This window comes from Phytophthora cinnamomi (assembly GCF_018691715.1).
Source record: "Phytophthora cinnamomi strain GKB4 chromosome Unknown Contig54, whole genome shotgun sequence".
In the NCBI taxonomy this organism is placed as follows: Eukaryota; Oomycota; class Peronosporomycetes; order Peronosporales; family Peronosporaceae; genus Phytophthora; species Phytophthora cinnamomi.
In genome coordinates this window covers 545479-560675 of record NW_027150987.1, presented here as the reverse complement: position 1 = coordinate 560675, position 15197 = coordinate 545479, and the positions used below count along the sequence as shown (strand labels likewise).

The 15197-nt window shown below is 53.7% G+C and overlaps 5 protein-coding genes across 7 annotated transcripts; 2 read left to right on the top strand and 3 right to left on the bottom strand.

The window, feature by feature from the left end:
* Positions 1 to 683: 683 nt before the first annotated feature.
* Positions 684 to 3677, bottom strand: IUM83_13483 (Coatomer subunit beta; the record flags this gene model as incomplete). 2 transcript variants are annotated; one of them, XM_067938160.1, is made up of 2 exons in its annotated part: positions 684 to 2089; positions 2228 to 3677. In XM_067938160.1, the coding sequence occupies 2 exons, from the start codon at positions 3675 to 3677 to the stop codon at positions 684 to 686; spliced, it is 2856 nt and encodes a 951-aa protein (XP_067788261.1). The 2 variants fall into 2 exon arrangements, with proteins under 2 accessions (XP_067788261.1, XP_067788262.1); XM_067938161.1 differs by having other exon boundaries at positions 684 to 3677.
* A 203-nt stretch (positions 3678 to 3880) lies between these two features.
* IUM83_13482 (NAD(P)-binding domain) lies at positions 3881 to 5502 on the top strand (the record flags this gene model as incomplete). Its single annotated transcript, XM_067938159.1, has 5 exons — positions 3881 to 4311; positions 4390 to 4500; positions 4588 to 4670; positions 4762 to 5114; positions 5179 to 5502. 5 exons carry the CDS (start codon positions 3881 to 3883, stop codon positions 5500 to 5502), a joined length of 1302 nt encoding a protein of 433 aa, XP_067788260.1.
* Positions 5503 to 10557: 5055 nt separating this feature from the next.
* On the bottom strand, positions 10558 to 11349 carry IUM83_13481 (Acidic fibroblast growth factor intracellular-binding protein; the record flags this gene model as incomplete). The annotated part of the gene is made up of 2 exons (XM_067938158.1): positions 10558 to 11233; positions 11312 to 11349. The coding sequence occupies 2 exons, from the start codon at positions 11347 to 11349 to the stop codon at positions 10558 to 10560; spliced, it is 714 nt and encodes a 237-aa protein (XP_067788265.1).
* An 881-nt stretch (positions 11350 to 12230) lies between these two features.
* On the top strand, positions 12231 to 13274 carry IUM83_13480 (uncharacterized protein; the record flags this gene model as incomplete). 2 transcript variants are annotated; one of them, XM_067938157.1, is made up of 3 exons in its annotated part: positions 12231 to 12270; positions 12400 to 13193; positions 13269 to 13274. In XM_067938157.1, the coding sequence occupies 3 exons, from the start codon at positions 12231 to 12233 to the stop codon at positions 13272 to 13274; spliced, it is 840 nt and encodes a 279-aa protein (XP_067788263.1). The 2 variants fall into 2 exon arrangements, with proteins under 2 accessions (XP_067788263.1, XP_067788264.1); XM_067938156.1 differs by having other exon boundaries at positions 12400 to 13274.
* A 600-nt stretch (positions 13275 to 13874) lies between these two features.
* IUM83_13479 (Peroxisomal trans-2-enoyl-CoA reductase) lies at positions 13875 to 15113 on the bottom strand (the record flags this gene model as incomplete). The annotated part of the gene is made up of 6 exons (XM_067938155.1): positions 13875 to 14141; positions 14210 to 14417; positions 14496 to 14568; positions 14633 to 14814; positions 14898 to 14986; positions 15054 to 15113. The coding sequence occupies 6 exons, from the start codon at positions 15111 to 15113 to the stop codon at positions 13875 to 13877; spliced, it is 879 nt and encodes a 292-aa protein (XP_067788363.1).
* Between the last annotated feature and the right edge of the window lie 84 nt (positions 15114 to 15197).

The following is a 15197-nucleotide window of genomic DNA, read 5'->3' as shown; positions in this document are numbered from 1 at the left end:
GCCTCACCGCAGAGTTCATTGCTGCAGACATGATAATAGGATGACTGCAGGTGCATGACGGCCCGATATCGTCACTGCAATCGGCCTTGGAGCACCTCATCGGACCCAGTTGCGATCTTCAGGGAGGAAAACGCAAAATAAGCGGGAGAATACCGACAGAGCAGCTCGGAAACCACCCGTTTGCCACCCATTGCACGCGTCCTTTGAAAATATTGACCTTGAACTTCATCCTGTAGATTTTTGAAATTTGTAATTTGTAATAACACTATTCATATTATTACTACTAAGTATATTAGTAGTACTGTATAGTACAATCGTGATTTTACTACCAACTCCTGTTCGTGAGCATTCTTGGATTTCGCCCAGAATAACAGTGGTTGCATCGGAAGGTAATACGAAATCGTATGCGCACAGACGCAGACAAAACGCAAAAGTTTTCATACAAAAGGAAGTCAAACGCCAACGAATTCAAGAGAATCTCCGCGTTCAAGCACTGCCGAAAAAAGAGCAGGAACTAATTCACGAAAAACTGTTTTTGCGTTGTTACCTGTGCTAGATCTCTCTCGTCCATTGCAATCGAAACAACAACCACTACTCTCTCACGTGCCTCACACTCCAACGCTGTGACGCCTCTCTCTTCATCATTCCCCGCCGTGGTGCAATTCTTACTTCGAGTGCGACGTCTACGCAAGGAGTTTCTTCCGCTTGCCTTGGTCGTCCTTGCCGCGCTGCACAGCAGTAATGCGGTCACCTAAGCTGAGCGCGATACCCTGAGTCTTACTGCGGATGCGGATGTAGCCGGCAATACGCCCGCTGTCCTGCTTCTCGACGCTGAGGTTCACTAGCGCATCTTCACCAAATACACTCTTGGCGTACAGGTTAGCAGCCAAAAAGTTCGTGTCTCCACCCAGCGAAGCTGTAGGGGTCATACAACGCATGTTCGTCTTGTCTACCACGTGTTGCAAGAACTCGAACACGTTTGAGAGCTCTGTGTGCACAGCCACCTTGTTCTCCCACTCGAACTCGGCCCACATAGCACGGAAAGCTGCGTCTGTGCACGTGGCTGGCTTGATATAGTCCATGATGTCCAGGTGGATATCATTCAAGTTCACGTATGTCTTCTCGGCTCCTGATGCCGAATCGTACACAATAGTACCAAAGATGTGGCCCGTTTCAGTGGAGCTAACCTTGATATTAGCACGAATCGTGCGCTGGTCAAGTGGTCCAATAGTTTGCGGTTGAGGACGCTCCACGAGCTTGAGATCACCAATTGTCGAGAGGTCCACCGTCAAGTTGGTGAGTGTCTGAGGAATACGGTTAACCACCAAAATCTCCAGCACAATATCATAGTCGTGAACCGTGACATACGCCTCAGCGTACACAGGGTCAGCGAAACCTGTCAGCTGGTGCACGTGGCGCATCGCACCAGCATACTCGTTGTCGGAGCCATCGCCCTGTTGACCAAGAGCGCGGTTGATATCGGCGCCATCGTCGATGTCGATATCCGTCGATCCCAGAGCCTTCTTGCCACGAAGCTGCCTGAAGTTAATAAGATCGTCCGCCTGTGTCACTGGCTCACCTCCAGCACCGCCAGCAGCAGCACGGGCAGCTTCAGCCTCTTGAGCCTTTTGGGTATCCAAGAGGTGGCGGTACGCAGAACGGCACTCTTCTGTGATGATCGTGTGCGTGGCCTGCGCGCTCGCTGGATCAAGCAAGACACGCACGCCCATAAGAATGCGGCGGGTCGAGTCCTGGTCAATCTCGTGCTTGCTCGCCTTGGATTGTCCGTAAGCAACAATAGCGCACATGCACCGTGTAGAATCCACAACCAGCTTCTTGACAGCAGCGTTACGCGCCGTAGCGCTGGCGACGTCACCATTCGACACACGGAGGCACAACTTAGTCAGCGTCGACGCCACGGCGGCACCGAGGAAGAAGTCACCGTTCAGCAGCAGGCGGCGCAAACCCGGCACGTTCTCCTCTTCTGTCGCACCAGCTTTTGCAGCAGGAGCAGCATACGACGTCTCGGTAGCGTACGTGCCGTCCGCCAGCACAACACTCTTAGTGACAGGCTTAGAATAGGCAGCACCTGCAGTGGCGGGGTCTTCTGCACCTTCTGGGTTCTCCGTGGGCGCCTTGAGCATCGCCTCAGTGGCTAGCGGAAGGCTACCAATTGCAGTGAAGATGGTACTAGCCGCTTCGAAGATGGATGTGTCACTCTCCGTGCCGTCCTCAGGCGGAAGAGTGGCGTATTCACCCAGGATCCAGAGACCAACACGGTACACCTTCGCCAGCGAAATGTCGGTGAATGAGATCATCAGCTTCTGCAGGATGCTCTCGCGCAGCTCCGGGTAGCTCTCGCACATCGCGCGCACGAAGAGCACGACATCCATAGCTCCATCCGGTTGGTTGAGGAACTCCATCAGCAGGTGCACCACAGCGTTGGCAACTTCCGGGAACTTGACGGCGCACGCGTGGATAGCCTTAATGAGCAGGTGACGATACTCTCCAGCCTTCTCGCGGGTCTTGTCCTGCGTCTTGACCACTTCGCGCTTCAAGTGGGTCACCACCTCGTCGATGTTGCGGACTGAGACGAGGTCCATGGCGATCTCCAGCACCTTCTTGCAGATGTCGAGGTTGGGCGAACTGAGCGCGCGCATGATGTCCATCAAGATCTCCTGCAGCACCTTAGTGTGGTGCTTCTTGAGATCTGCGAGGCGGTCCAGTACGATGAGCTTGACGTTGTTGTCGCTCTGCGAGTTGAGCAGGCCGCAGTACGTCTTGGCCGCGGCGCGCACGGCCGTGGGGGCCGCCGAGAGCGTCACGAGCGTCCACGCGGCCTCGTAGCTCACGGCGGGGGACGACGAGTTGAGCAGCTGGAAGACGCAGCGCACGAAGCGCGCCTTCTGCGCCGGGTCCTGGCGACAGACCTTGCGCGTCATCTCGAGGATCACGAGCGAGAAGCCGTCGCCGAACTTGGGCACCTGGTCCATGGCGTTCATGAGGAAGGTGACGGCCCGGTCCTGCGCGCAGTCGTTGAGCATGAGGAAGGCGTTGCGTCTGGCGCCGGCGTCGCTCTCGTTGAGGATGAAGCGCTCGATGAGCTCGGGCGCGTCCGGGATGAGCACGTCCCCGAAGGTCTTGTACATGGTGTAGACGGTCATGACGGCGTTCTTGCGCACGTACGAGTGGCGGTGCTCCAGGTTGCTCTTGACGGCGTCCTTGAGCGGCTCCAGGATGTCCTTGTCCTTGATCTTGCACAGGAAGCGCAGCATGCAGCCGCGGATGTACTCGTTCGGGTGGTTCAGGTCGTTCAGCAGCGCGTTGCACACCAGGATCATCTCGGGTAGCAGCTTGGGCGGCGCCTTGGGCGCGCCGGGCTCGCCCGCGGGCGGCTGCTCGTACTTGGGCGCGATCTCCCAGTAGACCATGAGCAGCTTCTTGAGCGTGTGGTCGCTCTGCGTGGAGCAGAAGCGGATGATGTGCATCAGCACCTTGGGCAGCTTCTCGCCCTGCAGCAGCGCCAGGATGGCGCTCTTCACGGCGCGGATCTTGAGCTCCACCTTGGGCGACTCGAGGCCCTTGAGGATCTCGTCCTGCGACGGGGGGAGCGCCTTCTCCCCCGTCACCTGCTGCAGCAGCACCGTGCAGTAGCGCTCGTTGGTCACGCCCGCCATGGTGAGACTCTTCCGCTCCGGGATCCTTCCTACGCGGCGGCGCTCAGTCGGTATTATGAGGGGGGAACGACGCGGCGGCAAAGTGGCGGCCTGCGGTTGGCTGAAATGCCAGGATTGAAGTGGCAGGATATCGTCCAATCCCGAGGCAGCACATGCAGGAGTGATGGTCAGTCGGCAACCGAGTGCGCACTCGAGGAAGCAAGATGCGCCCGACGGTGGGCGTCGTGTACTCAGCGGGCAGCGCACTGTCGAGGGAGGAGGCGCAGCTGGCGCGCTACGTGGCGCTGTGCGTGGCTGCGAGCGGCCGCAGCGCCAAGACGTGGCTCGTGGGGGTCCCTAGCAGCGACGAGAGCCAAGAGACGAAGGAGGAGACGGATGTGCTGGCGCTGCGCTGCGACGGCGCGCTGCTGGACGGCGCGAAGCTGGGGGCGGCGCTGTTCGAGGAGACCCACGACGTGAAGAAGCTGGACGCGTGCGACCTGTGGCTGCTCGTGGTGGAGGCGGACGCGACGCTGCGGGTGGCCGAGCTGCTACGCAAGAAGCTGGGCAAGCAGCCGCAGGAGGACGCGCAGCCCAAGCGCGTGGTGCTGAGTCTGCAGACGACGATGCGGCGGCTCGCACAGCTCAACTCGGCGTACGTTTGCATCGGCTGTGAAGGCGTTTGGCGGTGGATGGAGCGGTGATGAAGAGGATGTTGCGTTGTGTGCGGCAGACTGCCGGACGCCATTGTGCTGCACGGAGGAGCGGCGTTCCAGGTCGTGAAGGACGAGAAGGGGGTGCTGCGCCCGCTGTCCAGTGGGTGTTTCTTCGTGGAGAGACTCTCGTGGGTAGATGGTTGGTGTTGGTTGGGGAGTTGATGGAGCGAAGAGATGCTGAGCCGTTTGAGTTTTATTGGTTTGGGGTGGTGTAGGAAGGAGAAGGCCTCGGCTCTTTACGCGTTGGATGTGCTGGAAGGAACGGGCATTCAGGTTCTCAGTCGACGCAATATTCAAGGTAGGGAAGGTGTTGTCTGTGGCGAGGACAATTGGCTAGGTGGGGTGGCTGAATTCACGTTTTTTTTTGTTGGTGGTTTGTGGCGTCGCAGCGCTCAAATGGGGCTGTACGATGCTGCGCAGTTTCTACTACATCAACGCGCTGACGGGGCGGAACGTCCTGGATGGGCTACGTGATCGAAAAACGCGTTTCTTGTTTCTACAGGCGCTGGTGGAGATGGATGAACTTTTCAGCGTTGTGGTGCAAAGTGTTGCTGTGGCGAGTAATAAGTCTGGGCGCGCGGGTGGTGACTCCAAACCGGACACTAGCGCTGCCACACTGTTTCCTGTGCGGTCTCTTATGGTGCTACTCCCCCTTCCTGACTGGATCTTTAACGCGTTTGTTCTCCGAGTATTCGACCTCGGTTTGGGCGCTCCCTCTAGCAAAGATACAGCTGTCGTCACGGTACGCCGCCGCTTCTTGTTGTTGCTTGTTAGACCGAGTCAAACTAACAACACTCGGTATGTAGTCCGACTTACAGGCTACGCCACCACTACAGACAAACTTTGAAACCGAGTTCCGTGACATTTTTGAGTTGGCATCGGGACGCAACATGGCTCTGCCAGCTTTGGAAATGTTGCAGAAGACGCTATTGTCTGCCAGGAAGCAACAGCTTCAAGAGCTAAAGGATGGTGTCAGTGCCAGAACGCCGCTGCGCATTGATAGTGGCGTGTTGCTGGCAGGGGTGAAACTATCACCTAACTGTACTGCAGCCTCTCGCACCTTCTTCTTGAAAGTGTTTGTTACCTTCGCGCTTACATTGCTGCTGGGGCTCTACCTCTTTGTCTGGTAAGCTAAATTGTACGTGACCTTTTTCCAGTTGTGGAAAAAAAAATCAACCATATCATTGCCTCGGACAATTATGCCTGCAAGGGTTCCGGATATGTCTTCTAGACTTCTTCGATCTGTGCCAACCTTTGGGCCTTTGCTTCTGCTCGAGCTTTGGCTTCTTTTTGTCGTTTTCGCTGCTCTTCCGCGTACTTGAGAACTGCCAACTTATGGACCAACACTTTTGCGTGTGCTTGTGAAAACGGTATTAGGTAGGCCACGATGCGCGTCCAAAACGAGATGGGCGGCAGCTTTCCACTGTGAAGGCCCATGTACTTCACGATTATTTCGACTTGCTGTCGACGTACTGTGACTTTTGCCCAGAAGTGTTCGCCGAGTGCGCAAGCACGTACGTTTTGCTGCAGTTGCATTAACGGGTAAAATGCCACCTGAAATTCGGTGGATCCTTTCACCAAGTCCTCAACATCGACGAGCGTGTTTGCCTCGTCAATCTGAAGTTGTCCTGAAGGGGCTTTGTTCAGCTGTCTTGAAGAGTTCTGGTTTAACTGTCGCGAGGATTCCTGGTTTTGTTGTTTACGGTCCCGGGCTGCAAGCTTTTCACGAGCAATGTTGACGTTTTTGGCGAAGTAGAAGCTGCTATCGTTCTTGAGACCCTCGCAGAAAGCACGGAGTTCACGACTGTCCATCACTCCAGAATCATCGACGTCAAACTGTTTGAACGCGTAATGCAGCAACTCGCTCTTGGACCACGTTGCGATGGTCGCCACACTAAGAACGAAATCATCGAAGCGCAACCTCTTGATATCGCGAGCAAGGCCCACCTCCTCAAAAAGCCCCTTCGTGAGTTGCCGTGGCTGCTCATGTAGCATTGTGAAGAATTCCCCGATTGTAATTTCTCCGGTTCCAAGCTGTTCTTCGTGCTTAAATGCACGATGCAGAGCTATCACATGGCGCTTTTGAAGTGCTAGTGAAATACAGAGCATCTCAGCTCGTTTTGTTTCCAGGAGCATTCCGTAATGTCCACTCGCGAACCCTCCCGCATCGGTAACCACTGAAGCTGTAGCCCCCACAGACGTTGCATCGCCAATGGCGATGGTGGAGCTACTAGTGATTAACCGCGGCTTCACCTCAATTTTTCGTGGTGGTGTCTTTGGCTGAATTTCAATTTGGACCTCTACCCCGTAGTCGGCATCGCTAACACTTGCAGTCTCCTTGGTGACGTTTGGTGGAGTCTTTCGTTCCTTGGGTGTTTTACTATTGCTGCTCGTAGAGGTGTCTCTTTTGGGTGTTTTCTTCTTCGGAGCTCCGGACCCGCGCTCTGAGGTTACTACACGTTCTCTTGACTTTGTCATTGCTTGCGGGTGTTGGGCCACCATTCATCTCTATGCGATCAGGCGATTTCGACCTGCGAATCCAAAATGCACATTGCCGACAGAGAGATGGAAGTGAATGAACCCTGCAGCCAGCCAGAGGTTAACGCTGGAATAGCTGGGGCCAAAATATCTGACTATATTTGCTGCAGCGCAGTTCGCAGTTTGCTTTCTCGGGATGTTGTGAAGTGACTACCATCTGCATCCACGTTCAGAAACATGAGTACGAAGTTCTTACAAAAGATCAATGGTCAGCAGCGACAATCTCTTAGCACCACGAAGATAGTGGTCAGATCCTCGAAAACCTTGGCCATATCAGCATCCCCAGCAGAAAATGCACCTGCACGAAAGGACTCACACATTTCAGTGCTGTACGGCCGATTGCTTGAAACCACAGAGGCAGAGAAAATATGTAAGCGTCTGGGAATGACACGTGACAATGTCCGTGATTTACGGCGGAAGTTTGACGAAGAGGACGGGACAAACAGTGACACTGTGACGATACGGGGCTTTTTTCACCTTATCAACGATGATAAAGCATATGAGAGAGCTCGTCTGTTAACCAAAGAGTTGCTTCGCCTCGGGAACATCACAACTTCAGTGGCGCGGATTACGTTCGATCAATTCCTGTGCATAGTTTGCACTTTTGCAGCGTTTTCAGAAGTTCAGCTTTGGCGTTTCTACTTCGATGCATTCTTTTCTGAAGGGATTGACTCTGTGAGCGCTCGCCGCCTTAATGAGATTTTACAGGCTGCAGGCGGCTCTTATATGCACAACGTCGAGGTGGCTGCCCGAAACTTTACCGCTAATGCGGCATCACTGAGTATGCCGTCGTGCTTCACATTCGACGAATTCCTGGAGCTTGTGCATCGCAACCCCGTTATATTCTTTCCGTTGGTGCAAATCCAGCACAACGTCCGCAAGCGAACACTCGGCAAAAAGTACTGGGAGAGGAAAGTTCGCGAGCAAAATCTCGTGCAGCCTCTCGTAGCACATCTTCATCTTCACCACGGACGCCTTCCTCCCATGGGTTTCAAAAACTGGATTATAAGCGTGCTGCTCAGAGGAAATACCGTGGTGGCACAAGCCCGAGCATTAGCGCGACGGCAGTATCTTGATGAAGTTCGAGCAAAGTTTGACGAAAAACTCTTTCTGAACCGTACTCCACAATTTCACCCGCCCATATATCTATGACTTGGCGGAATCACGATTTTCTTCTTGAAAGCCCTTTAATGTCTGAGCCTGAGCCTCTGCTTCTGCGCGAGCCTTCGATTGCTCTTGCCATAGTCGCCCTTCTTCTGCAAACTTGAGCACTGCTAACTTGTAAACCACCAACTGCGCGTTCGCACGCGAAAACGGCATCAAATACGCTATAATGCGCTTCAAGATGGAAAAGGAAGGCAGTTTACCGCTGTGAACGCGCATATAGTGTACAATCACTTCTACTTCCTGACGGCGCTGAGCAACCCCAGCCCAAAAGCCTTCTCCAAGGGAGCATGCACGTACGTTTTGCTGCAGTTGCAGCAACGGGTAAAACGCAATCTGGAATTCTGTCGTCCCCTTGGCCAAGTCTTGAAGATCTACAACGGTGTTGGCATCAAGGTCGAGTTGTCCTGGAACCCCCCTGGTCAAATGATTTTGTTCACGTGCTGCAATTTTTTCACGAGCCGTGTTGACGTTCTTAGTGAAGTAAAGGCTGATATTACTATCGTTTTTCAATCCTTCGCAAAACGCGCGAAGTTCTCGGCCATCCATCACCCCAGATTCGTCCACATCGAATTGTTTGAACGCGTAATGCAGCAATTCAGTTTTGGACCACGTCGCGACGGTGGCTACGCAAAGCACAAAATCGTCGAAGCGCAACCTCTTGATATTTCGAGCAAGACCCACTTCTTCGAACAACCCTGTCGTGAGTTGCCGTGGTTGCTCGTGAATCATCGAGAAAAACTCGCCGGTAGTTATTTCTCCATCCCCTAATTGCTCTTCACGCCTAAATGCACGTAGCATTCCTCCCACGTGTCGCTTTTCGAGCGCCAACGATAGACACAGCTTCTCAGCCCGCTTTGTTTCCAATAGCGCTCCGTATTGCCCACTTGCAAATCCTCCTGTTTCATCGACTACCGGAGCAGTGGCCTCAGTATCATCCGCTACATCACCAACAGCTATCGTAGAGCTACCAGTGTCAATTAGAGTGGTAAATGATCGCTGCTTAACCTGAACTTTTCGTTGCGAGGGTTCTTTTCGAAAAACGGGATGAACTTCGACAGATGCATCGCTGACACGGCGTTCTTCGCCGTTCTTGGGAGTTTTCTTCTTCTTGGTTGACTTTGTATTGCCGGCAGTTGAGGATATGCTGCCATCCTTGCGTGTCTTCTTCTTTTTCTTCTTTCGAGTTTCCGGGATGTCTGTTGTAGCTTCTTCGCTTCCTCTGGGTTTTTTCGAGTTAATCGACACGGACGCGGTTCTGTTGCTTGCGCTGTCAGGCTTGACTGCTTCATGAATATTAGCCAACTTCGCACCAGCCATAACGATTAATGGGATCGGTTGATTTCGATGGGTAGTGTACGCTTGGCTAAAACGCTTTCCACGATTATTAGGGAAGTGAGGGCCGCATCTAGGCACTGATGCGTTATCGAGCTGCAAATATCGAACAGATCTCCTAAATTTATGCAAGGAGCGCTTTAACGGAACGAATTCATCCCAACGCACCTCGCACCCCCACCCAGCAAGGAGGTTTACCTTCATTCGGGCTTTGAGTTTATCGAACGTTCAAGTATTCTCGCAACCATGAGCATTAGACGAATATCGTGGGTCAAAGTCCAGCGTCGATCATTCAAGCCGACGAAGATAGTGGTTGGATCTGTGGCGGCCCAAGCACCAGCAGCAGAATCGAGGAGAGCGTCTTACGTATCAGCAGTCTATGGTCGGCTACTTGAGGGCAAAGAAACCGAGGATATGTGCAAAAGGTTGGGGATGACCCGTGAAGACGTACGTACGCTACGGCGCAAGTTTGACGATGAGGACGGTTCGCATAGTGATACCGTGACAGTGCGTGGCTTTTTTCATTTGATTAATGACGACAAGGCTTTCGAGAGGTCTCATCTGGTGACTAAGGAGCTACTTCGCCTAGCAGGCATCACGACTTCAGTGACCCGAATTACTTTTGATCAATTTCTCCGAGTTGTATGCACGTTTGCGGCGTTCTCCGAGGTTCAGCTTTGGCGGTTTTTCTACGACGCATTTTTCGCTGGAGGAATTGACACCGTGAATGCTCGTCGTCTCAATGAGATCTTGCAGGCAGCGGGGGGATCGTATGCACACAACATTGAAGTGGCAGCTCGCCACTTTAAGACCAACGCAATATCTCCGTTAACAGGGTTGCCTTCAACTCTGACCTTCGAGGACTTCCAGGAGCTCGTACGCCACAATATTGTGGTTTTCTTCCCGCTCATTCAAATGCAACGCACCATCCGCGCGCGAACGCTTGGTGAAAAATACTGGGAGAGGAAGATGCAAGAGCAACAATTTCTGCCGCCGCTTCTCGCGTACCTCCGCGAGCATCGTGGACGGCTACCACGAATGAGTTGGAAGAGTTGGCTCATGGGTTTGATGCTGGGTGGATACAACGCCATGGCTCGGGCACGAATTTTAGCGAAACGCCAGTATCTAGATGAGTCTCGCGTTAAAGTTTAACCCTCCTCGACTTCTCCAGTGTCCAGACGACGTCGTTGGGCAAGTTCAAGCGCGTAAAGTTCGCCAGCACGTTTGCGGATATTGAATATCTCACGAGAGAAAATGCTAGCTACAGATTCGCGGAACGAGAGCTGAGGTACGGCACCGTGATGGTGCCGCATGTAACTTACTAGTTCCTGGACGCGGAGCTTATTGGCTGTGATACGGGACCAATACGACTCACCGAGTGTAGATTCACGCACATTTTTCTGCATGTTCATGATCGGGTAGAAGGCCACAGGAAAGCTTTTCGCGAATTTCATGAATTCACCGAGGTCTACTAGCCCGTCGTCAGGTGCCAATGCAGAGCGACCATCTTTGCCTTGAAGCATGTTAATGGCTGCAGTAACATTGGCTGGGAAGTGGAACTGTTTGCTTTGAAGCTCCAAACTCATCTTGGTAACCTCACGTTCATCAAGCGCACCGGATTGATCAGCATCATAGAGGTCGAAGACGAACTGATACAGTTCTGGCTTTGTGAGCGCTGCAAAGTTCACGACGCACAATAAATACTGGTCGAAGGACAGGAACTTTTGCGACTCAGGCACGTCAGCAAACTTGAAAATACCTAGCGTTAGGGGTCGTCGTTCCTCATTGATCATGAAAAAGAACTCGGCCTGGGTGATCTCGCCGCTGCCGCAGATTAGAAACACAGTCATCAGCTGATCTTCCTAGCCAATCACAGTAGCACAGAGAAATTGCAAGACTTACGAATGATACATGTCGTTGTCGTCGTACTTCCGCTTCATTTTTCGGATATCGCTTATTGTAAGGCCGAGGCCCGAACACAGTTCCTCGCACCGTCGTGTCCGAACAAAGATGCCGTAGAGACCTTTGGCGTCTTCTTCCGGGTCGCCTACTTTGTTATCTTTGATCTCTTGTTCAGGATTCGTAGCTGCTGTAGTTTGCACCTCCGGTTTGCGTTTCTTCCCAGCACTACCGCTGCGTTTTTGAGCGGCAGTCGACGCCGATTCCTTGACCACTGGAACGCTGCTCCGTTTTGACGCAGCAGCGGTTATCTCTTCGGGCTGTGTCTTGACTACTGGAGCGCTACTTCTCTTTGACGGGGGAATCGACGTTGATTCGGACTTCTTTCCTCCGGCGATGCTTCGCTTTGCAGGTGCTGCGGTCTGGAGTGCACTAGCGTCAGTAGACTTTTTGTGCTTCTTGTCGTGAGCTTCCGGTAATGTGGTGATTCCCGGTGTAACTTTGCTGCCGCGAGGTTGGGGTGGCGTTGCATCCTTCGTGATCTTGGGGAGGAGTTTCTCGCGGTTCAATGCATCGCTAAAGTCGTTCGAGACGTCAAACTTCTTCTTCGAATCCGCTTTTCTGCCCTGACGCGCCATTCAAGCACGTGTACTGTTACAGCGATCCAGGGGGCAACAACCGGTTTGACCTGGCGCTTGAGCAACAGCAGCAGGTGACGACCATGTATCGTTCTCGACAAGGGTGCGAGACTGAAATACCCCCAACAAACTTCAACGTCGTTCCAGAATTAAAATGGCTACACAAACTTCAACGTCGTTTCAAAATTAAAAAGTTAGAATTCCAAATGTAAAAAAATCAAAATATTCTTAATTCCAAAAGCAAAACTTCTGTCATTCCAGAATTTACCCGATCCAGCGTCAAGATGCGTCGTCGTCCCGGCCACCCGAGCGCCAATGCAGCCGGTACGCCGCCTTCTCCTTCCTCTCACCTTCTCCACCGCGCTCTCTTCTACACGCCGGTGTCTTTTCCGCCTCTAGAATCCCCTCCCAGGCTAATATTCCACCATTTCCGCCAATGTGTCAATCCTCCAGACTCCGACGCCATGCAGCGCGCCCGCTACGCCAACGACGGGGGCGATCCGGGCGTCGCCCTAGTGAAGGCTGTAGCCAGCAAAGCGTTGCAGTCGCCCAAGGTGCGCGTGGGGCTCGTGCTGTGGGCTGTGGGCCTCTTCTTCATGCTCCTGGCGCCGGGGCTGCGCACGGTGACGCCGGAGATGAAGGCCACGTACGATAACATGGTCGTGGAGGCCGCCAACATGCCAGAGTACCATGAGGCCTACGCCAAGTTCACGGAGGCCCAAGCCTACGCTGATGAGGCCAAAGTCTGGTTCTGGCGCTTCCGGGAGCCGTACAAGACGCTGGTGGACCAGCGCCAGCCAGTGGCCGACAAGTGGGCGGCCGAGGTGGCGCGAACGGAACGCGAGCGTGAGGACAAGATGAAGAAGGCTCGAGCCTTTGTGGGGCTCTGGTCCGACTTCGGGCTGGCCGATGTGCGCGCGCGCTTCTGGAGCGCCTTTGAGAAGGGCAAGATCTTCGCGCAGCAGCAGACGTTCTACCACATGATCATGCGCGTGCTGGCGGCGCGCGACGAGGACGTGCTGAGCACGGTGCTCAACTGGGTGTTCGTGGCCGTCATGAATTTCACGACGGGGCTGCTGGGAGCGCTCTTCTACTTCTTCTTCTCGCTCGTCAACATGGTCTTCTCGTACCAGCCAGACCCGCTCAGCGCCACGGCGTTCGTGGTGCTGGGCTTCATCGGCGCCGCGAGCGTCGTGGCCTCATATTTGTTTGCGATCTACGGAATGGTGGCGAGTGGGGTCTACGTCGTGGGCAAGGTCGTCGTGCGGGACGCACTGGAGCAAGAACGTCGCCAACAACAGTTGCGTGGTGAACGACAGGAGTGGTAAACCCGAAAAATGCCGATGCTCGGTGCACGAGCGAGATACGCTTTAGTAGTTTTTTTTTCTAACGTGGGTCTTAGTCCAAGATTTGTGAATATCACGGTGGTGGTATCTGCCTCCCTCGAAGCTAGAATCATGCATCGATCTCACGCCTAGACAGTTGATCATCGCGTCGTGTTTCAGTATCTTCGCTCAGCTATGGCTTTTGCGTACGTTAATTCGCGTTTGAGATTCCCTACAGCACTCAAGGTGATGTTTTGTCTTGGCGTTGTCAGCTTTGCAGCGTTTGCTTTGTTCTAAGCCACTAGCAAAAACCAGTGGGGGAAGTGCTTGATGAATGGATTTCGTTTGGAGCAGAAATATAGTGCTTAAAAATGGTTAAGCACGTGAGGAAAAAAAATCGCAGTAGAGCCGACATCGCACGTTCTTGACTGATACTACTAGTACGCAATTCTGAATTGGCATCGTCTTGAGTTTCTCTCAACATTATCAGCTTTGCTGCGGGCATTTTGATCGAAAACTACGACAAAGATGTCGAGTATTTACGACTGCAAGCAGAAGAGGTAACTTACGCAAAGTGCTGCAAGCTGCAGTACAAGTTGTAGTCTACAACTTGGCGCCAACCGTGCCGTACGGGGGGTTGTTTTCGTGAGTAGGGACAACAAGCAGCGGACCCAGCAGGTGCCAACCGCCATCAACGTGCATGGTGTCACCCGTCACGTACGCTCCAGCAGGAGACAGGTAGTACAGCACGCCTGCCGATACTTCTTCGACACTCCCAACACGCTTCGCCGCGGTGGCCATTCTCGCTGCCACGTGGAACTGCTCCGCTCCGCCCTCGTAGTTGTCCACGCCACTTGACAGGATGATTCCCTAGCATCGCATTCACCGTTAATCCAGGATTTCGCAACAAACCATCTCAAGTTGTCATGCTAACATACCGGTGCGACGCAGTTCAGCGTAATGCCCGACGCAGCCCACTCCACGGACAGCGACTTGCTGAGGTTCTCAATTGCAGCACGAGCCGCGCCGCTGTGCGCCATCAACGGGTAGCCCTTGTCGATCACGAGGATGATGTTGACGATCCTGCCGCCGTGCTCCTTCATGTGCGCGTGGTACGCCTTCTTGGTGACCATAAACGTGCCGTTCCTGCTCAAAGCCGTCGCCATAGCACTATCAGCACAAGTTGCAACCAAGTTCCACGTAGTTCATCTCTCTCCAACGTACAGGTTCGTGCGCATGATCGCCTCCCAGCCCTTCAGGTTGACCTTCTCGATCGGCGCGCGGAACTGTCCCCCAGCTAGCATCCAATCACCAATTAGCCACCTCATACAGGAAAACTGTAGTATTGACACACTGCGCACCATTGTTGATGAGGAAGTCGATGCGCTTGTACTTGGCCAGCGTCTCGTCCACCAGGTTGTTCACCTGCTCCTCCTTGCGGATGTCACACACGATGGGGTGGATGACGTCCTTCAGGTCGCGACCGGCGGCGCTCAATTGGCTGCGGATCGTCTCGGCCGCCGCACGAAGGCGCTCCTCGTTCCTGACGATTCAGATGCACAATTAGTTCAGAGTCAGCCCTCGGTCAATTGGCCGGCAATTTAGAGGAGTAGTTATGTATCACACCTGGCTGCGATGACCACGGAGCAGCCGAGCGACGCGAGTTCGTGCGCGATGCAGCGGCCGATTCCAGTGCCGCCTCCAGTGACGATAGCCTGCCATGGAAGGTATCAGAAAGATCAGAGGTTGGGTGGTGGGTTGGTGGAGGGTGACGAGACGCACCACTTTGCCCTGGAACAGGTCGGGGCGGTAGATGCTCGAGGCGGTGGGCGCGCGGATCATGATGCGGCGGTGGCGGCAGCGAGGCGAATGCAGTTGTGGCGATCTATGCTGAGGTTGATGAAGCTGTTGATGCATCAAATAGCT